Source organism: Eptatretus burgeri, chromosome 15 (assembly GCF_056783735.1).
Source record: "Eptatretus burgeri isolate ZD-2024b chromosome 15, Ebu_testis_v1, whole genome shotgun sequence".
NCBI lineage: Eukaryota > Metazoa > Chordata > Myxini > Myxiniformes > Myxinidae > Eptatretus > Eptatretus burgeri.
This window is the reverse complement of record NC_140975.1, coordinates 54,473,697-54,495,814: the sequence shown is the minus strand read 5'-3', so window position 1 is coordinate 54,495,814 and position 22,118 is coordinate 54,473,697. Positions and strand designations below refer to the sequence as shown.

At 45.2% G+C, this 22,118-nt stretch overlaps 1 protein-coding gene across 3 annotated transcripts in view; it reads left to right on the top strand.

Moving 5' to 3' along the window:
* Positions 1–22,118, top strand: part of RICTOR (RPTOR independent companion of MTOR complex 2) — a 112,365-nt gene that overhangs the window by 77,873 nt on the left and 12,374 nt on the right. Inside the window, exons 31-37 of one of the 3 annotated variants that reach the window (XM_085856024.1) lie at positions 11,814–12,107; positions 12,373–12,584; positions 12,715–13,224; positions 13,570–13,721; positions 16,811–16,997; positions 21,205–21,400; positions 21,541–21,678. In XM_085856024.1, the coding sequence (XP_085712150.1) occupies positions 11,814–12,107; positions 12,373–12,584; positions 12,715–13,224; positions 13,570–13,721; positions 16,811–16,997; positions 21,205–21,400; positions 21,541–21,678 (1,689 nt within the window). Of the gene's footprint in view, positions 1–11,813; positions 12,108–12,372; positions 12,585–12,714; positions 13,225–13,569; positions 13,722–16,810; positions 16,998–21,204; positions 21,407–21,540; positions 21,679–22,118 lie in introns of all 3 variants that reach the window. The other 2 variants (XM_085856023.1, XM_085856026.1) reach the window with 2 other exon arrangements.

Here is a 22,118-nt window from a genome sequence, read left to right as displayed (position 1 = left end):
TGTTTGAATGAAAATATAGAGCGGTTGAGTTTAAAGCAGAATGAGGAAATTATGTGAGGGTTTCCACCTATAACATTCACGGATTCGGCAGTTGTAGGTTTGCCATTTTTTCGACCAAGTCCTTCACGAACTGGCTGTCCAGCCCCTCCCATGCATAGCACAGGTACCTCGTTAATCAAATATATTTTGCTTTGAAACTCACAAAGAGAAGCAATATAATCTTTCTCAGCACACCCGCTAACCAATTGCTTTAGAAACAGTCACGAGGACAAAGGAAAACCTGATAAAACCGAGCTCGCACAAAACAATGTAAAGCAAAAAAAACTTCTTCACTTGCAGCAACAAAAAAGTTCCTCTTCGCTTGCAGAAACTACCAACTATTAATACTGTATATTGGCGGAACTATAATAGTATATTTATATTAATATTTTGTCATGTAAGCAGATCGCCCAAAATGCAGAGCAAATTGCGTATGTAATTGCCGAAAAAAGAACCCCTGTGGACTATACGGTCATGGATTGCAAAAGAAGGTTCTGAAGCATGGCGATGCACTCAATGAAGTGTCACTGTTCTGCATATTCCTTAATCTTTTCTTCACTCAATATAATCATCCAAACAGTCGAAAAAGTTAAGTTTAATGCCTTGCTTAAATAAATACAGTAAGCAATGAAAATCACTAATTTGTTAAAATTTTCGGATTTCACTCCAGATTTCAACACTTATTTTGTCCACCAGATCTGATTCTCAAATCTGATATAATATTCCAATTATATACTTTAATTTGTTTGTGAGAGCAGATCATGCTTCCAAATCAAGGCATGTTTGACGAGGCCAAACAAAATGGTGAATTAGGACCCTATCAAGGACCCTATCAAGGGCCAGCAAGATATCCGAGGGTGTCCAAGGATGGGCCTGATAAAGGATATGATTAAATAAGACCATTAATTATCTTTAAAAGGGGTGTTTTAATTAATCCAAACACCCAATTTTCACTCATGCACTTCCTTGGAGTTCCTTTAGTATGCACGCAAAGTTTCAGGCTGCCTGGTTTCTTGGTTTTGGAGTTATGGAAGAGACACACACCTCTTTTGAAGATAATTATTGGACTTATTTAATTATATCCTTTATCATGCGCATCCTCAGCCAACTCGCTCTCCCTCGCTGGGGTCTTAATTTGCCTTTTTGTTCAGGCCTGCTCAACAATGCCTTGAGTTGGAGCAGGCCGAAATGGTTTATTCATGATAGAGTTTGTTTTTTTCACTTTCCTCACTCATATCATCGAATGCCTGATCATCAAACCTACGAATCGCCGGATACATTGTGATGCTTATAAATGCCCGGAGACGCCAGTGCACGTGGTTTTATTTCATTTCTGCACATGCCATAACCTTGAGAATCCCTTGAACAAAGCCGAATTACAAAATTTCAGCTCCAGAATTGAACTTGCCAACAGTTTCTACTGCTAAAAAAATGTTCATTTGTCCAGTTCAGGCAAAGTTTCACGTATCGGGCCTCTCTGGGAAGTATTTAATAATATGACGGATCGGTGATCGCTAGTCACTTACCAAGCAGCCATCTCTTGTCAACCATTTCATTGGAGTGCTTCCTTCAGTGCTTAAGCTACTTGGCGAATGCTCTACAATATTCCTACTGTCACTGAATACTGTATATCGATTGACTTGAACAAAGTTCAGGGCCCACTTGCCCACATTTGGCCCCTCGTTGTCCTGCGGTGCATCAGGCGGTGGCTGGCTCGCTGAAAATGTGCAGTTTTATTGTCCACGCCGTTTCCCCTTTTTGTACGATCTTTTTTCATTATACAACCCGTCACTTCGGCATCGATAAATGCAAATAAAGATTAAACGTTTCACTTTTAAAAGTTTCTTCAACCGTTTCATGTAGTGCTTGGTTAAGCTACTTGGCGAGCAATCTTCAAGCTTCGATGGCGATATTGCGGTTCCATACTGGAGTTAGGAAGACAAAATAAATTAGATGACAACAATGAGTAAAAAAATGTGTTCAGTTATGACAAAGCTATGAATCGCCACATCACAGCAGGTTAGCTGAGCAGTATACACACCCGCTCTCTCCACTCTCCATCTCACCCCTCCACCTCTCTCACCCCTCTCCCACCCCTCTCTTTCTCCCGCCCACCCTTATCCCTGCTCTCCATCCTCTCTCCTTCCCCTCCTTCCTACTCCCCCCTCCCTTAACATTCCCATCAGTTAAACAATGGGTTGTATTTGCTACTTTCTAATAAATGCCCATTTTTCAAATCCTTTATGGAGAAAAAGAAAATAATTATATTTGCTTTCATTTTAATTTAAAACATTTTTTACTGACGACATGTCATCGGCAGGTCTACAAGAGCTTTGCGTTGTTGTTGTTGTTGTTGTTGTTGGGTTCTTGTTGGGTCCATTTTTGAAATGTGCACCCATTGGTCGAGAGCTGCCAGACCACACCCGCATCTGTCGCTTAACTTCACCCACCTAGCACCCAGACAAAATGATATGGCTGCCATCTCGGTTTTCTGATGGACCTAACATATTTGTCCTGGAGGCCTCTGCTGATTATACACTGTCTGGGTTTGTTGTGTCAGATTTCCGTTGGCTTTGTTTTAGTCGAGCGTTACTCACGATGAGGGCCTCTGAAAAAAATCAAATCATATGTCAAATAAAAATTATTAGTAAGGTTTAATCAAGCCTGTACGCACCTGAGTCATTCCATCTGAAATCACCAAATTTAAGAAAATGTTCCCAGTTGACCCCCTCAGATTTACTTTAAATTTTCATAAAATAGTTCCCAGGTATCAAAATGAAGCTGCGTAAAATTTTAAGTCCATAGATGCGGTCAACTCTGAGATATTGAGGGTTGAAAATGTGGACGTGGCCCTACTTTTATGGTCGTTGCGAGCATCACAAAATGAACGGCTACTTTTAAACTCCCACAACTTTTTTAATATTAATGGTAGAGCCTTGAAATTTTCAGAGATTATTCTTCTATAACTGCTCTGTAAGAAACAAACATAAAACTGAGTATACCTCTATTAAATTTTATGACCTGATCAGTTGAAATCCAGAAAGAAAATGTTGGTTTTGTATGAAGACCCAACTTTGAGACCCCATATATTTTTATTGACCCATCCCAGAAGCTTGGAATGTTTTCATGTAATAACTGTATGGTAGTAGTATTCAAATACAAGTTTACTTTTCTTAATCAGTCATATATAATAGTCATGATCCCTCAAAAATTGAAAATTTTCATTTTTCCCCGAAATTCAGGTGAGGATTGCAAATATGTGACAAGGTATACCACTTCAAATTGTTCACCATTGGAAAGAGCATATTGAAGTTTACAAAAGTGTCAAATATCAAAGTGGTATATTTTTTAAAATATTTTTTCTATTTTTTTTTTAAACTGTTGTTAACACAGTCGTGAATACATGTAGTGTATGCATGGTGTGAGCACCATGGTAATCATGAATGATTAGTTCTATGATTCAAATTAATAATACAAAAATATATCACATACTGTAATAACAATCTGAAAACATTTCACGTAAATGATTTGAATAGGTCCTTGATCTGCTTTTCCAAGTCAGGTGCGAGCTTGTACTGCCTCCCAGTTGACGTTACGGGAGCATCAATAACTTTCATCACATGGACCAAAGGAACCCAACAAATGTCCTCCCTTGAATGTAACTATATACACTGCTGACATCAGCAGATCAGCCTCTATTCCTGAGTTCTATTTTTATCCCCAGTCAGATGAGTTAAGCTCTTGCTATTTACAAATGAGAAACAAAGAATTATAAATTCAAATTTCAAAGTATTGTGTTCATGGTATCCTAATAGCAGATGATATGTATGTACATTGTATATACATGTACTACACATATGTACTACATGTAAAAAGACTGTTCATTAAATAGCGCACACACAACGCGCACAGCACTGGCAGAACATCATTTATTCAAATATTTTTAAAATATTGATAGAAACATTATACCACTTTGATATTTAACACTTTTGTAGGCCAACTGGGAGGCCTCTGGTGATATGAGGTGGAATGACTCACCTCCCTAAAAAAATGGCATTATGCAAACTTTGAACGGCCCTATATTGGGGTTAAACATCCATAACTGTGTAACAAATGAGATCGTTCTCATGTAACCGTTCTGATATAATTGTGACAAATCAACTCTTTTAAGAGTGCTTTATATGTGAGTTTCCCAATCAACCCGTTAGCGAATTTTTAAAGCGAATTGACTCGCGCTTAATGGCAAAGTCCCGCCCTTGAGATGAGAAAGATGTTGTTTTCTGGCTCTCCTGAGGGTAGATACACACTTGTTCCGAGCTTTGTGGAAGGAACTGAGATTGCCCTCAGTTGGGTTTGCTTTCCATGAGGCAAAGGCAAGTTGTTTCAGGACAACTGCCTCGCCACAAGCTTCAGTAAACCAAGGGCGGGAGGAAGGGTAGGACAACTGAACACGAGAGGGGATAAATCTGTGCATGAGGGAGAGCAAGTTTCTTTGAAAGAATTCCCAGGATGAGTTGATGTTTGAGAAAGTAGTGATAGGAGACCAGTCTGTAAGTTTGATGGCTGCTAGGAGACCCTGCCAGTCGGCTTGAGTGAAATGCCAGACTCGACGGCGGTGAGGTGGTTCTCTGATGACAGCCAGAGAGATGTCCACTTTGACAAGGACGTGGTCAGAAGAACCGATTGGAGCAGAAGTAGAGCAGCAGATATTGTCAGGGAAATTTGTCAAAATCAGATCCAGAAGAGATGGAGTACCATTGCTTGAGATCCGGGTCGGGAAGTTGACCGATTGAGTCAGTCCCAATGAGTCGCAGAAAGCTTTTGCTGAGGTGCCATGACAGATGAGAGAGGTACCCACACCTAGCCAACTGGCATGATGACAATTTAAGTCACCACATAAGAGGAAGAGAGAGTTTGGATGAGAAGATAGAAGATGGTCCATGTTTTCGGATAGTGAGATGTAGATGGAGTCATCACTGTTAGGTGGACGGTACAGTACACATATAAACATGAGGTGGGAGTGGAGGGAAGCCGTAGCCAGAGGTATTCCTGGGGGTGTGGGGGAGTGAGAGCAGTGCATGGAGAGTGAGGAATAGAGTCTTTGATGAAGAGAGCAACACCTCCACCAGGACGAGGCTCAGGTCTGTCATACCGGAGGAGGGGGTAACCGGGGAGAGATACATGGGAGTCAGACACGTCTTGGGAGAGGAAAGTTTCTGTGAGGCAGATTATGTCTGGTTTGTCAGTGGCAGCCTGTATGGAAAGATCTGAACGGTTTAAGCGAAGGCCCCGGATATTTGAGGTACACACTTTTAATGAAGAGGTAGGGGAGGAGGCTTTGGGTGCAGGGGTGGGGGGGAGGGGGAGGGTAGGACAAGGGACGAGGGGGGGAGGTAAGGAGGGTTGTTGAAAGAGTGTGGGGGATTGCAGAATAGCGAAGGGAGGGGGCCGAATGAGGAGGAGAAAAATTTTTTGTGTGCCTTCAAGTGTAAGTTCTCGTCTAGTAAGATTTACCTTCGGATCCCTGAGTGCGACATTTGGTGTATCTGTGTCCCAAAAGTGAATAACCTATGGGCTGTGTAACTAACTATTCAAACCCACTCATATAGACGACTTAACTAAAATTGCCGGTGCTACAACAAACATGCAAGGGGAGCAAAACTTATTTACAATTTTACCTTAACCTTATATTTTTACACTAAACCATGGCCCAGGACTGATGGACTCTGTGGGAAAAAGGGCATGGCAAATATTATTCACAGTTTGTGAGGGTGAGCGCCCCCGCAGCTGAAGGTCGGATGTCTTCGGGGCCTGTTCAAAAGGCCCCGTTGTCTGTCACAGAACCTTTTTCATGTCTTCAGCTGCTGGAGGCAACTCACCCCAACCCGGCATGCCATATGCCATCCCACAGGCCATTTGAAGAGGGTAGCCAGGCTGCCCAAATGCAGTCTCTGGCTCCCTATGCAGGGACAAGAAGGGAGCCGGCTGCCCAATGCAGTCCCAGGCTCCCCCCTTGAATTGTACACAAGAAGCAGTGAACACAAGCCCAGGGAGGTAGCCTGCTGCCCTATGCAGTCCCAGGCTCCTCCCTGCGATGAACTGGATGGAGATGGACGCAAGCAAAACACGCTGCACAGGCTGCTCAATGCAGTCCCTGTGATATAGCTGCCTGCAGGGCAGTTTTTGCAAGATGGATGATCCTGGCGCACATGGTGATGGATGGAATACAGCGGCAAACGCAAACAAGGGTAGCAGGCATGGGGTCAAGGCAGAGGCAGGCAGACAAGGCATGGCAAGGCCGGAACAGGCTGCTGTAGCACAAGCAGGCCGGCATATGAAGCTAGCCGGCCTCTTGTCTCGTTCTGGAGGTTTGTGGAGGGAGTGCGGTGTGCCAGCTGCTCTGAAGGCGGGCTCGGACCTACCCTACTGTCTCCCTCCCAACCTATCGCCTTTGCCTGTCTCTGTCCATACCCACTCCCTTAGTTTGCAAAAATCCAAATTTAGCCCCATCTTATTTATTTACCCTATTTATAATTTCGTCTCCCTAACCCCCTTTATCGTCTTTGTCCAGCTAACCGACCATGTCACCTGGCCTACTCCCAAACCCTATGTTCCCTTCCTGCAGGGGAATAAAGGAGAGCTGGCGTTCTGTCCTGAGGCCCAATAAAGCCTCAGAATGGCCTCCTCAGATCTCAGCGATCTTACCCAAGGTGGGTCCAGCAGCCTACCCAGAGCGAAGGGATGTATGGTGTGAAGGGGTGCACTTCCCCATCTACCCTAACATTTATTAACCTTAAACTACCCCGGGGCTTTCAACAAACGCCTCTCACTTAATCGATTGGTTCTACCAACCAAGATTCCCGTCGCCTGTGTTGGTGTCCTCACAGATTTGGGCCTTGCCCTCAATTTTTCCTTCGTGCCCTCGCATGGTTTCGTGGCTGGGCAGCGTGGCTCACTTGGCAGGAACTACCCTCTGCCGATTCTCTAACCATGGCACCCCCGGGCCCTGAGACTGTCTCTGAGCCTACCAGCTCCCTATGATCTGGGGAGTGCCCTCCACGGCTACTCCCACTCGACGCTCACGTGGCAGGCTGGCGCCACGGGCCCCTTTCCCCGGGTGCCGGTGCCCACGACTGCCCATGTGGCCATTGGTGCTACGGGCCCCGCTTCATGCGGGCCCACCCGTGCTCACTACGCTATCCCGACCCCTCTTGGGCCCTTGGCCTACTGCGGCCGATGAGTCCGGTGCCCGGGGTGCCCACGAAGGGATACTCACCGTTCGCAGCCATGCTCCCAGCCCCTCAACAGGATTCCTGCACCCCTCCAAATGGGTTTCGAGCCTACATTCGCACCAACAGCAAAATGACCTCCATTTTGTCAATTTAACTAACCCACTATCTGAGTTTACTCTGACCCTGGGGTCCCTTGGGTGGGAATCGCTCCTCCCGCCAATCACTCATCGCACCATGCATACCACATTCGCTCCATACACTCAGGCCCGCTGGCCCTCACTCACTCATCAAGTACATTTTTCACTTTCCAACACATATCATTGCTCACATCACTGAACACTGCCATTCCACTAACTGAATTCCTTCGCTACCTCGTGCTCCCTCATCATCCCTTACAATACAGCACATCCTTTTAACACTACGTAGCTAAGCTACGTCCCCACTACACACTCAAAGTCTGTCTGTCTCCAAAAATCATTTCCCATTCTAAATCTAAACTGAAATCCCTCTAACTAATCCATTCCACGGACCCCATGAGGACTTGTCCCTGCCCCATGAGGCCGGTCTAACTAACTCTAACCATTCCCGCTAGCTCGTGCTTCCTGTGCCCTGAACAGGGGGGTCTCCCACCTCCTGCCTAGGAATCCTGTTTACCCAAAATGGCGAGGCTTGCTTTTCTCTCCTTTTTTTTTCTATGCCCACCAGCGCGGCAATTCGCAACCTGCGCTCTTTTCCCGTGATGTCATGGCAGCTGTTCTCGTCTCTCGTCACTTCCTCTTGGACGGTAACATCCGGCAGGGATTTCCCTTCTGCCGGATTCCAACCATGCGTGCAGCCACGACGTCACTGCGCATCACAAGCAAGCCTCGCCTTCCGAGGGGTTCCCCACGCGAGCACATGTGCTCTGCTCGCTCGTAACCCGTGCCGCGGAATCCCCGATGACGTCACTCGCACCCCGAAACTGCGCGATTTCTCACGCAAACCGGGGCACGCGTAACGCATCGGGGAAACTGCTTCGCGCGCTCTGCGAACAGAACGCGCGGCGCAGGCCATACGGAGCTTAACACACACGTTTGCCTGGAGAACCCGTCCGATCCAAATTCACAATTCCCAGCCTAACTTTTGTCTGTCTGCGGGGTCGGCTTGTATCCACCGCGGGCGTTTCCGGACCGGATTTCACTCGCATAGGCGCGCCCGTGGCGGCCTCGTGCGAAGCACAGCATGGACATCGTGCATGCTGCCGTGCGAATCCGGCATGGTCAGCAAAACAGCTACGGTCGCTACACGGCCCTTGTCCCTCGTGTGGAGCCATCTTCATCGCAATTCCACGCACGCACTCCCACGTGCCATGACGCTTACACACCTCGCCATGACATTTCCACTCGGACACGCGGTTGCGTTTTCCCGCATACCAACCGCCATTTCCCTCTCATACCACGACCTCACACACGCGGTTCCTCTCACACACGCCATTTCACCCAGGCACGCCATGACACTCGCGCTATGCGCGCGTTTCAGCACACTCGCCGCACTCACACCTTTAACCACACACACCGGGACATTCGCGCTGGGGAATCACACCACCACAAGCGCTCCCGGGGTCTCCATACCCCCCCCCCAAGCTCCGCATATACCCGTTCACAGCACTCGCCCTCCTAACTCGTACAGAGCTACCGAACCCACCTGGTCGCGATCCGCTTCAAGGGGGCATATTCCCTCCCCTCGTTCCTGAAGGAGGCTATCCTGCTGCTCGCACCGGGTCACGACACATTCCCCAAGCTCTCCCTCGTCCCTCGCTAACTCCATGTGTGTGTGTTCGTCTTTAGTTTCATTTAATTCACCCTCTATCTCCCGTGTCTCTGTTTTTATTTCCGTTTTCTCCTTTATTATTTCCCTCGTCTCTAAAATGTCTCGCTCTACACCTCTCAGTCTCCCCATATAATTTTTCCCTCTTTGTCACCGTTACTTTCTCCGGCACCTCCACGAGTCTCGCCCAACACGTCTCCCGAATTATTGTGACCTCACCTGTCTCCATTGCGGGACCGACACCATCCACAATCCCCCTCGTTGGTTCGGTTCCTCCGCCACGTGGCGCCGCCATTTTGCGCTCCACTGTCCGCGTTCCATCGCGCGCAATCACCACGATTGTCTTTTGCCCAGCCTGGAGATTCAGCCCCATGTTCTGCATCTCACCCCTCATCTCTTTCATTTGTTGCGCATTTGCATCCATGTTGTCCTTCATTTCGCACGCATTTCTATTTATTTCTTCCTTCATCTCGCACGCATTTCTATTTATTTCGTTCTTCATTTCGCTTTGCATGCCATCCATTTTGCTTCCCATCGCTTGTATATTCGCATTCATTTCTTGCGCATTTCTGTTCATCATTCTCATCAACATTTCCCCCAATCGGCTGATGTCAGCCGACCCCGACGAAGCCGAATCGCCTCGGTCGGTCGCGGTTTCGCTGGGGACCGGGGAGGGAATTTGATGGGGGGGGGGGGAAGTGCCAAAAGCTGCCGCGCCCATCTCGGAATCTGGGTTCGGTTGCGGGGAAAGTTCAACCTGCATAACGGTGTCCTGCATGGTGATCTCGTCCTGGGCCATAGATTCTATCAACAGTACATCTAATCCCTCCTGCCCCCTGCTCGCCTTGAGCTGCCATTTTGCATATCGGGTATAAATTTTAGTGCTCGGCATTTAATGGAACTGGAGGGTCGCTTCGCACACCCTTGATCCGGTTCCGTTAATTTTGCTTGGAGGAGGATGAATTGGAATCCCACGTCCTGACAACAGTGTTGTAGATTTCCGCCCGTTCCGCGTGCGGACGACCGCCTTAGCCCAATTGCGGCCGCGCGCCCCCACCGAACGCGCAATCTAGTCGTAGCTTCCGCATCAATGCCGAAACCCAGCTACAGGTGTTTTTATTACACCATAAACCAGCCAACTATTCTGTCCACACGCTACAGGGTGAATCGCCGAATTGTCGATATACCTAACTATTCGCGTGGACAGAAATGCTGGGAATTTATACCTCGACGGGGCCTGCACGAAAACGAGCCGCTTCAGCAGCTCGTTCCATATGCGATTGCCGAGCGGTTTTATATCTCCAAGTCCCATCAGACCAGATGTACGTTTTATCGGATTGATAATCAGCCAGCTAATTTCCCGAACGCATCATGGCAGTTAACAGAGAAAGGGACGCAACGAGCGGGTTAACATTCAAACAATATGCATTTATTTCTACACAGGCAATGCAATGAATGGGGGGATGGGGAAAAAGACACAAGCAAAAAGCCTACAGCCGATGTCTATTTATTATGTACATGCACTTACACAATTCACTACTTGAGGACAAGGTGCCACAGACTTAATGCAAAACCCAAGAAAGAAAGAATAGGCTCATGAGCCTTTAATGTACTCAGGGCCGGGATGACCGGAACAGGCCCTGAGAGAATCGGCCGGCTACCTGGCCATCCTCGTGGTGACTCGATGGGTCCTTGTTCGGCGACCCTCGGTGTCTTTGCCCAGACCCCCGAGCTCTGACTGGCTCCCTTGGTCGTCCGGCCGTCACTGCGGCCTGGCTTAGCCGACGACGCGCTGGAGGAGTGAACGGATCTCGACCCCGGCTTCCTGGTTGCGCTGGCGAACCTTCCAGCGAACCAACTGCCCGCACTCCAACACTCCAAACTCCGAACTCAGCTCCCACCTCCGAACTCTCCAGCTCTCAACAGGGCGTCGCTCCACTCCCAACTCCAACCGAATCCGAACTCCCCACACCAACTCCGCCACCAACCAACTCCACCACCAAGCAACTCCACCCCCTCGGCATTCCAACGCAGCCTTTTATCGGGTCCGGGGCGTTCGGCCCTCCCTTCCCGGCGCGCGGGGGAAAATCCCTGGAGTGATCGGCTTGCCTCTGTTGTTGTTGTTGTTGTTGTTGTTGTTGTTGTTGTTGTTGTAATAACTGTCATTTCTGTTTCCTTCTTCAGGTGGCTTTCTGGGAGTGGTGTTTTTGTTTGTAGAGGAGGGTCGCTGTGTTGTGGAGATTGACGAGGTTGTTGAGATGCTGTTGTGGTGGAGGAGGTGGCGTGGTTGTAATAGTGTCGTTGAAGAGATGCTGTTTGTTTGAAATAAAAGATAGAAAAAGAATAACGGCTAACTGAAAGATGCACAGCCCGGCACACGAACAATGCCCGTTATACATCGGTGGGGCATTCTAACCTGGAACACACACTTACCAAAATAACTGACCTTTGGGGAACCTGACTGGTGTTCTGTGAATTTCCACAACCGTAACAATATATATATATATATATATATATATATATATATATATATATATATATATATATATATATATATATATATATATATATATATATATATATATATCACAGGTTGTGACAACAGTGCAGTCATTCTTTTTTACCTATGAGAATAAATCTCTTCCACATTTTCTCTCAATCCTCACTTGCATGTTTGTTCGATGGGATAAGGCTGTGAGGCTATCTGACATGCTCCACTTTTCTGTTCTCCTGCAGGCTACATTCTCTCACCAGATGACGACGCCACCGCTCCTTGTTATACTCCAACACCACCCACACCACATACTCCGACTCCGCCAGCATCGCACACTCCAACACCCCCACGACACTTGCCTGAACAGATACAGTCCGGATTTCCCTCCCCTCCACCTTCTCCTGAGAAACACGATAAACGAGATGGTGTCCTTAAACCACGTGGAAGTGACCGAACTCTTGCCTTAATCCAAAGGAGCTTTCGTAGAAGCCGCCTTTTTAATTCTTTCAACTCCCTGAATGAGGCACGCTCCCGAGGTAATCACACTCTGAAGTCAATTATTGTGCTCGTTGCAATCATTGCTTGCGTAGAGAAGTTGTGTTTTTTTCTCTGTCACAGACATGCCACACTTTTGCTAATTGTGAGAATTCCACTTACTATTGGCACCTTTTATGATTGTTTAGCTATTTATTAATTATTTCCCACTCTTTTATTTTCTAAATTCCTACTGGCACATCTGTTTCCATCCCTATTTTTCATACTCATCACTGCAGGCTCACCCTTTACCCTTTTTTACATCAGCCAATGCCCTTGCTTCAAGCCAGTCTCTGGAGCAAGTACCAGAACCCGGAAGTGGAGGAGGCTCTTGGAAATACCTTCGCTCACCCACAGTTGTTGAGGCAGGCCGAAGCAATATCAAGTCTGGACAAATGCCATCCTCTGATTTCCAATCCACTTCTGTTCGTCCTCCACGAACGTTGGAAGGACTACTAACTTTACCACGAGTATTCAAGGTTACCATTTTTCTCATTTCATTTTTCTACTCTGTTGTCTTTCTGTTTCCTTGTAAATTGCTTTCTAATTTTTTTGAGCTCCGTGAAAATCTGTTGTCCCAGCTTTCTCTTTTGGATTCATGTCTTGCAGGGCAAGTCATTTAGTGGTGGCTTACCCTACCGTACAGCCCATTCCACGCCTTCAGCACGAACACCTGAATCCTCCACCTCTCTGTTTCAATCCACATTGTCAGCAATGCCTACATCTCCAACAAGCAAGCTCAGCACTTCTTCTGTTCAGACCAATGAATCCCTCACCTCTTCCGTCTTTATGGTTGAACCCACTGATCTCACCTCCCCGGCAGGTTGTGAGACTCTTGGGGAAGATTGTGGGGAGGGTGGGGAGGAGATACACCAAGCCAAAAGAGCACCAGATAGTCTACAGTTCTCCCCCTCTCCTGATATCTCAAGGAAAGACTCCAAGCAGCAGGATGAAGAATCACCAGAAGGACCGCAGGAAACACCACCACAAATTACCATGGTGCCCGTGCACCAGGCCAAGACTCCACCATCTCACTTGCCACTTGCGAAGTCCAACTCAGCTCTGCTGACAGCACGAGAAGAGGCACATACACTTCCGCGCCGTGCACATTCTTTACGGGTGAGGCCTACAAGGGTCATGTAATAGGGAAACTTAAGAGTTATTGCTTAATGAAATCACCTTGGGAGCCAGCCACATATTACATTGACAAAAACGGCTGAATGCTAATCCATCCCTGCCCCCTGCCCCTAAACCAATCCTCCTTCCCAATGCATTATCTCACCCTTCCCTTACCTCCACTATTCTCTCATCCTCCTTTTTCTTCCTCCCCTCATTTTTTTCCTCTTCCCTTTCCCTTTTATCACAATTTTCTCTCTTTTTTCAGTTTGATTGTCAGGAAAGTTGTTTCGGATTTAAAGGAGTTGAGTTGGTGAGGAACCTTCCTTAATTCATTTACTTCTTCAGGCCGAAGCAGTGGAGTTAGGAACAGGACTCATTGGAGAGGGACGATACACGTCTCTTCAGGATGCACGAGGTTATGCCACACTGCGCCGTTTACAGAGACAAAGACAGCAACCCATGGAAGAGGAAGCCAGTGGGACAGGTGGAACACACAGGTATTGGGAAGATCAATGTAGCAAGAGTGAAAGCCATGACAAAACCAATTGATAGGCGAATGAAGTGGAGAATGTGTGGAATAATCTAATAAATAAAATTTGTCATCTGTCTGTTCGCATTTTTTGCAAAGACCGCTGGGCTGACAACCACAACATTTGGCACACAGACTAAGTTCGACCCGGAGATTGTCCTAAGGTTATTTTTATCCATCACCTCAGACTTGAAAGACCCTTTAGACTCCAAAGATGCTTAAGACCCTTTAGACCCCAAAGACCCTTAAAGGCCCCTGAGACCCAAAAGATCCCTAAGACCCCAAAGACCCTTTAAGACCTTGAATATCCTTAAAACTCTGTCCGTCCATCCGTGAAGCCATCTGTGAAGCCGTGTGACTATAGGTTTATTAATTTTTTTACTGTTTCAACGTCAGTTGCACCCTGAATATACGTATGTTTATTAATTACATACTATTGCAATGTACCTTCGAAACCTTTTGACCATTTAGACTGTCGAGACGCCTTAGACCTTTGAAGACACTTTAAGACCCCCCCCACCCCAAGACCTTTATGACCCCCAAACCCTGAAGACCTTTTCGACCCCAAACACCCTTTAGACCCCAAAGACCCTTTAAGACCTCATCTAAGACCCATAAAATGTGAGACCCCTTCCAGCCTTCAGACAGATTAGACAGCTTGGACCCTTGACCATTTCGAGATTTAGACCATTTGGACCCTTTCTACATGCATTAGAGATTAGACCTCGACCCCTTAGACACTACTATTGAAACGTACCCTTTAGAGTTTTGACCATCCAGAACCTTTAAAGCACACACCACACAAACATCTATAGTCTTTTTGCAAAACACAGACTTTACTTTTTTCAGCAAGTAATGTGAAAACTCGACCCACCCAGAGAGTTTGCACTTTGCTAACAAGGAGAAAAAAATACATTAAAAAAAATGTAAAAACATAGATGGATGAAATCTCAAAAAAAAACAACTAAACAATGTAGAAATGACACCACATTACGATTCCACAATACGACACCACAATCCTCTTATGGATTACCATCACGACATATTTTGACATTTTACTTTTGTCGTGGAATTGAGATGGATCAAGAAGAAGAAGAATGAAGAAGAAAAACGAAGAAGAAGAAATGTATATAGAAGAAAGTTTGGTTGTTTAATACTTGCGAAATTGAAGAGTCGCAAGTCTATTGGTTGGTCTGCTCTGTGATTGTGTTGGGTAGTCGATCTCGTCAAAAAAATTTTTTTTCCAAAAACAAAACATTTTGATATTTGTTCTACCCTTATTATCAGTATTTCCGTCGATATGTTTGTTTGTCTGTCTGTCTGTCTGTCTGTCTGTCTGTCTGTCCCTCTGTTCGGTCCAGTGCTCTGTTAATACAATGGCGATTTCGATGAAACTTGGTTGGTAGGTTCATACCATGACCTAGTTGTGTGCAAATGAGAACCGTTGCTATGGACACAACCGTTGCCGAGCAACGGGACTTTGAAATTTTTGAAAAATCATTAAAAATGTATTTTTTTCGAAAATCAAAAATCGTGCCACGAGCGACTGTGGGTAGTACATTCAGCCATATTGTCAAAAATTTCCAGCCGGATCCTATGAAAACTCTCGGAGAAGATAGACTGAATGAACCTTGGTCGAAAACAATAAAAAAATGAAGTTCGTTATATCTCAGAGACCATGAGTCAGATATACATGAAACTGGTATGGTAGGTTCATGGTATGTCCTAGTTACGTGTGAGAAAGAACCGTTGCTATGGACACCTCCATTGCCTAGCAACGGCCGAAAAACCTCTAAATGTGGGGGTATTTTAATGAAAAAAACAATCTGCAGCATTAACCCTTGAAGCTAGAATCATGAATTTTCTAGTGCTTAATCCTCAGGTCATTCCCCATCGAACAGGCCCATCGCGTCAGGTTCTATTGGGTAGGCGACTTCCCATTTCCGCCTACAGGCTTGTCTGTCTGTTTGTATGTCAATCGCCTACAGGTCACAATTTTAAACCGATCTTCACAAAACTTCACCATATGGTAGAGTTCGTCAAAAGCAAGAAGGCTATGGTTTTTTTTTTTTGGTCAAATGGTCAACAGAGGTCAATGTCAACAACTTTGTCAGATTTCTAAAATCCTAAATTTTCATCCCATTGACTTGAAATTTAAAGAGGATTTGCACATCAGGTCACTGAATTTAACCACCCATTATTTTTGAGGTAAACATCGGCCATGTGTCAACTTCAGTGTATTTTCTAAAATCCTCAATTTTCATCCAATTAACTTGAAATTTGAAGAGGATTTGTATATCATGTCACTGAATTCAACCACCAATTATTTTTTCGTCAAATTTGTTTTTTGGGATTTTGCAAGATCATGCTCTGCACGACATCTTGTGTGTTTGTTTGTTTGTTTGTTTATGTATTCAGACTCTGCAGCAACCAGTGCAACCAAACTTTTCATGGTCTTCTCTTTCATCCAGAAGAAATTCGAGGACTATGTTTGGATAAAATTGACCCCAGATAAAACCAGATAATTGGCTTTCAGGCCTCTAACGGGTCTGTTGCTCGTACACTGCCTGCATGTTTTTTTACCCAGGAGCGATCCAGTAATATGTATTGTGAAGCTCGTATGTTGATGTTGGAGTGATTTGTTATCAACAACATAAAATTAATTATTGTGGTGTTTCAATGTGCCCCTGCTATTAAAAAGATTGCTTCACACAGGTTTATTATGACACCTCCGTGTTTAGACCTCAAGTGAGTTTGTGGGTTATACACTGCCTGGGTTTTCCTAACGAGTGATCAAGTAATATGTTTTGTGAAGATCATATGTTGAGGTTGTCGTGATTTTGATGTCAACACAAATTTAATTATTAGAGTACTTCATTGAATTTCCCTGGGCAACGCTGGGTACTTCAGCTCGTGGTATCATAAGAAAGCAAGATTAATCGTGAGATTGCAATAAAGTGAATGAAAATCTATGTCCATGGATGAGGAGAGAGATTGTTCTGTAAATGCTGCTCTTCCATCAAGACTCTTTTTGCCTATATCTTCATGATAAATCAGGTTCCAAAAGGCGCTGAGCTTCATCTCATTGGACCGAGAAGATGTACTGAACCCTCCAGTACCTCCACGTTCCCCATCCCTTCACTCTCTACCACCTTCCACTTCCCTGCCTCATCCTACCCCACTACCAGACTCACTTGACTATATTGGCATCGCCTTGCCCAGCCATCCCATTCTACTATTTCAGGTGAGATTTGGCAGATTGTGTAGCATTTGAACAAAGGTTTTGGTGGTTTGAGTCTTTGAGGCTTGGAGCACTGCATGACGTGGCACTTTAAAGTGTGGAGTGTTAAAGGACTTGGCACTTCTTCAGGTGTGGAGTGTTGGCTTTTGGGGGTGTGAGACTTTTTGCCATGACCTTTGACTGGATATGGCACTTTAGGAAGTGAGTATTCATGTTATAACATGACATGTTAGATATGTAATGCGGTGGTACACTTTGAAATGCAACTTCAAGAGGGAATGTATTACAAATAATTATCTCTTATGTATGTAATATGCACTGCACTAAAATAATCTGTGAACAAAAGTTTTATGGTAATGATATTTATGGAAAGGGGATACGATGCGTTGCTGGATATTTGAATGCACATGTGGGAGTAATGTAGCCGGGTGAAGAGAAATGTGTTGTTAGATTTGGGATGGGGAATGAGGAATAGGGGGTAGAAATCTGGTATAACTGGCAGTGAGAATGATTTAGGCTTAGCTGGTTCATTCTTCCAGAACCGAAGAGGAACAAGGTCACGTACAGGAGTGGACAGCACAAAACGGAATTAGTTTTGATGGTGGTTTGGAATCAACAGCTGTGGAGGATCAAGTACTGTAAGGCGGTGGCGAGAGAACATGTCACTGCCTAGCACAAGCCTGTGGTGTTTGTCGTTTGCATGCAGAAGAGGAAGGAAGTTAAGAGCGTTGGCCAGAAGACTAGCTGGTGGTGGAAGTGCAAAGATAATTCTGCTGTAAAGTATAGACAGAGGATGAAGGCAAGGTATGAGAAACCTCGTCAGGAAGCTTAGGGCTTTGAAGAGGGTTGTATGTCGCAAATATTTTTGTGTGTTTGTTTGTGCGTTTGTACATTATTCTATAACAGCTGAACTGTAGCACCTAGAGGCCAGAAATTTTTGGTGTAGGTACTTCAGACCTCACGCCTTGGCCTCGATGTCTGTTTTGAGGCCACCAAAGGCTGTTATAAAGTGTATGCATTATTGGGATGCGGGATCAGGCAATGCTGCCACCAGCCCACAGGCAAAAGGTAACCACCATGAGGCCAATAACTCCATAGCTTTTCATTGTCCAACACGTCCCGAAACTACCTCCGGATAAAGCTCACTCAGTTAGGCAGCACCAGGTATCACCCTTCCACCATCCTCCACTCCTCGGACAGCACCGGGTCGTCCCTGATAGTTATATGTATTAGACAAAGAGCAGTGGAGGAAGTACAGGAGAGTCGTTTATAGGAATTGCAGAAAATCTGTGTGGAAGAACATCAGGAAAGAGTACAATGTCAAGGAATATATATCAGGTGTGGTGGATGGAGGAAGTAACAAAGGTAGTTGGTGAGAAGAAGGTGGTTTGGAAGAGGATAGTAATAGAGGAGGATGCCTGGATGCATGGTTACTGCACTTGTATAGGCAGAAGAAACCAACAAAGAGAGCTGTGAACATGGGAAGGAATGATATGTAAACGGATATGTACAGCAAGTTAGATGAGGGTGATGGGAAGAAGATGATCTTTAAATTAGCCCGAGAGAGGAAATAGGATGGTAAGGATGTGAAGGTGGGGGAGGGGGGAGGGAGTGAGTGAGGACTGTGATCAAGGATCGAGACGGGACAGAAAGGGAGACAGTAATGAAAGTATGAGAAGGCTATTTCAAGGAACTGTTGAACTAGAGAGGAAGCAACAAAGAGCTGGAGCTACCAAGCTATGTCGAGGGGAATGTGGAGGTGGTGGAGTTTACAGTGGAAGATGTGTGCAGACAGTGTTAAAGAAGATGAAGAAGGGTAGGGTACCAGCAGTGATGAAATATGTGCATTGATGGCAATTGTGGTGGAAGGAGTTGGAGTCAGTTGGATGAAGAGGATGTTAAATGGATGTGTGAGAGAGGGTAAGATTCTGGAGTAGTGGTGGACTGGCCTAATTGTTCCAATATGGAAGAGGAAGACACACACACACACACACACACACACACACACACACACACACACACACACACACACACACACACACACACACGCACACACACACACACACAGGATCTGGGGAGGTATTGGTGCATCACACATCTAAGCCATTTCATGAAGCTACTCAAGAGGATCCTGGATGGGAGATAATAAAATAGGTGGAGCAGGAGATAGGTAAAACACAACAGGGGTTTAGAGAGGGTAGAGGGATATGATGGATGGGATGTTTATGCTGAGACAGTTGTTGAAGAAGAGGTTGGAGATGCATCGTGAAATTGTGTTTGGGTTTGTGGACCTTGAGAAGGCTTATGACTGGTCCAGGGGATATGGTGATGGCAAAGCTGAGATGGATGGGGGTGCCGGAAGCAGAATCTAGTTTTGTGGAAGATATGTATAAAGGAATGAAGGGAAGAGTTTCACCTGGTCATCGGTTGTCCTAAGAGTTCAGCTTGTGCATCGGATTGAGTCAGGGAAGTTCACTCAGTCCACCACTGTTTATAATGTGGATGGAACTGGTGAGCAGGATGGTCAGCAAGGAAGGCATTCTGAGAAAGATAATAAATGCAGACGATCTGAGCTCGAGAGAGACATGGATGAGGAGGAGCATTGAGAAGACTGAGATAATATGGGTCAGACAGCAGAGAAAAGAAATTAACATTCGTTTTGAGGGGAAGTCTGTCAGGGAAGAAGATTTGAATATCCAGGTGGAATTGAGACCAAGGATGGTAGTTAGGAGGCAGAGGTGCTGAGGGGGATACAGGTGGGTGCATATGCATGGAGGAAAAGGGACTCATGGCAGACAGGAAAATTTCAAGGGAAGGTTCTGGAGTCTTGTGTGTAATGCCAGCCTACCTTTATGGTCTGGAGGAAGTGGAACTGACAGATAAACAACAACAGAGACCGCAAGTCAGTGAAAGCAACTGGGTCAGGAGGATAGTGGGAGTGAAGAAGGTAGATCGAAAAAGGATGGATGCACTGTGGGAGAAGATCGATGTAAGGATAAGCTTGACAGAGATATTGGTAAAAAGCCTCCGAAAGTGGGCTGGGTACCCGATGCACAGGGAGGAAGAGAGATTGGCAGAGCAAGCTGAGGGAGCGAGGGAGGAGAAAAATAGGTAGATCTCGGTTGAGATAAGAAGATTGTGTAAGGAGTGATGTCAGGTGGGTGGTGGGAGAGTGAGGAGAGTTGTTGGCTCTCCTCAGTTGTTGGCTGTTGGAGAGTTGTTGGAGGAGTTTTGTACAAAATGTGGGGTAGACGCAGCTGGGTACCATTATGTCTGAGCCCACATAAAGGGAAATGAGGAGAAAGATATTTTGCCGAAATGTACTTCAAAAAGTAATAAATAAATAAACTAGAATGGCACTCGGGAGAGCGCATACCTCCACCAGGCTGAATATTTTACATTTTGTATCCCACTGATAGGCTGGATCTGCATCCGGCCATTGACCAAAATTTAATCAGCTTGTTCTTGTCACCGACCAAACTCGTCCACCAAGTTTTGTCATAATGCTTCCAAAACTTTTTGAAATATCGTGCTATACAGGGTGATTCAAAATGAATTGAACACTTTCGGGAATTTATTGCTCAGTGACTGGGTTATATATGAACATGTAGTATGCACCAAATTGTAGAGTTACCCTTACATTTCTCAATTGTCTTCCAGATTTTGGTGCTTGAAAGTTGAAGGCATCAAGCACCTTTCCTTTAACTTTCAACAAAGGGTCTGGGATGAATTCGACTACAGGATTGATTTGTGTTGTGTGACATGAGGGGCTCAAATTGAGTATTTGTAAGATTGTAGAAATAACTGTGAAAGTTCCTTTGCAAATTGGTTTTGACTACATGTTCATGCATAACCTGGTTACTGAGTAATACATTTTTGAAAGTGTTCAATTCTTTTTGAATCGCCCTGTATTATCACTTTTGGCCCAGTGTCTCAATTATGAAGAATCGCTTTGGAAATTAAAAAAATATCAGATCCGGATACGGATCTTCACCAAAATTGAATCAATTTATCCTTATCACACAACCATCTTGTCCACCAAGTTTTGGCCGAATCCATTCATAACTTATTGAGCAATCAGGCTCGCATACAAACAAGACAGGCAGACAGACAAACAGGAGTGAAAGCATAATCTCCATCCACCTTCGGTGGTGGAGGTAAAAATGTTATTTGAAGGAAATGTTATGGTTGGGGCCTTTCTTGCCGACAGATCGATGACCTTGGCCATTTGAATGGGGAGGAAAAACAATGGGGGGAAGAGAAGGAAGGAATGGCAAATTATGTTGACAAACATCTCACTGACCTAGCCTCTTCTTCCATCGATGGAGTCAATGATGTGGGAGAATGGTGTCACCATCGAGACAGCTGCCTACTTTGTGTTTGCAAGGAAGAGCTGAAATCCAGTGGTAAAGGCCAGTGCAAACAACTTTTACGGTCAAAAGAATGATCAACATCACTTCAAACGTGCTTGACAAATTGTGATTAATTTCATTTTGTCAACTTTCCATTGTGTCTGATATCAAAACGTTTTGCATTACATTTCTAGATTTCCCTTTTGCCGATGATTCTCCACCCCCTGCTCCTCCCTTGGCTCAACCACTTGGAGATGGAGTGCAGAACAGGTGTTCTAATTTGTGTGGGAGCGAAGGAGAAGGTTTTGCAAAGACACCAGGTGTTAGTCATGGTGAGATTGAATGGCGGTCTTCTTGTGTTTTATCACTTTGAACAAGTTTGTTATTTGAGATACTTTGGCGTTCTACTGTATTTGTTTGTTCGTTTCTACATTCCTTCATTTTCAAAAGGAAAGGCTGTATAAAAATGCACCATTTTTTATAGGGAGTTTTGGGTTGGTGGCCACTTTGAAGATGGCACAACTTTTTTGGACACAGACTGATTATATAACAGACTGTTTTGGAATCTGCTTTTTACTTTTTTGTTATATAATCAGAACTACAACATACCGTAACTATAAAGGCACTCGGTAGAGCGCATACCACCACCAGGCTGAACAATTTACGTTTTGTAGCCCACTGATAGGCCAGATCTCCATCCGGGTCTTAACCCAGATCTAATCGGCTTGGTCTTGTCACCGATCCAACTCATCCACAAAGTTTTGTTATAACC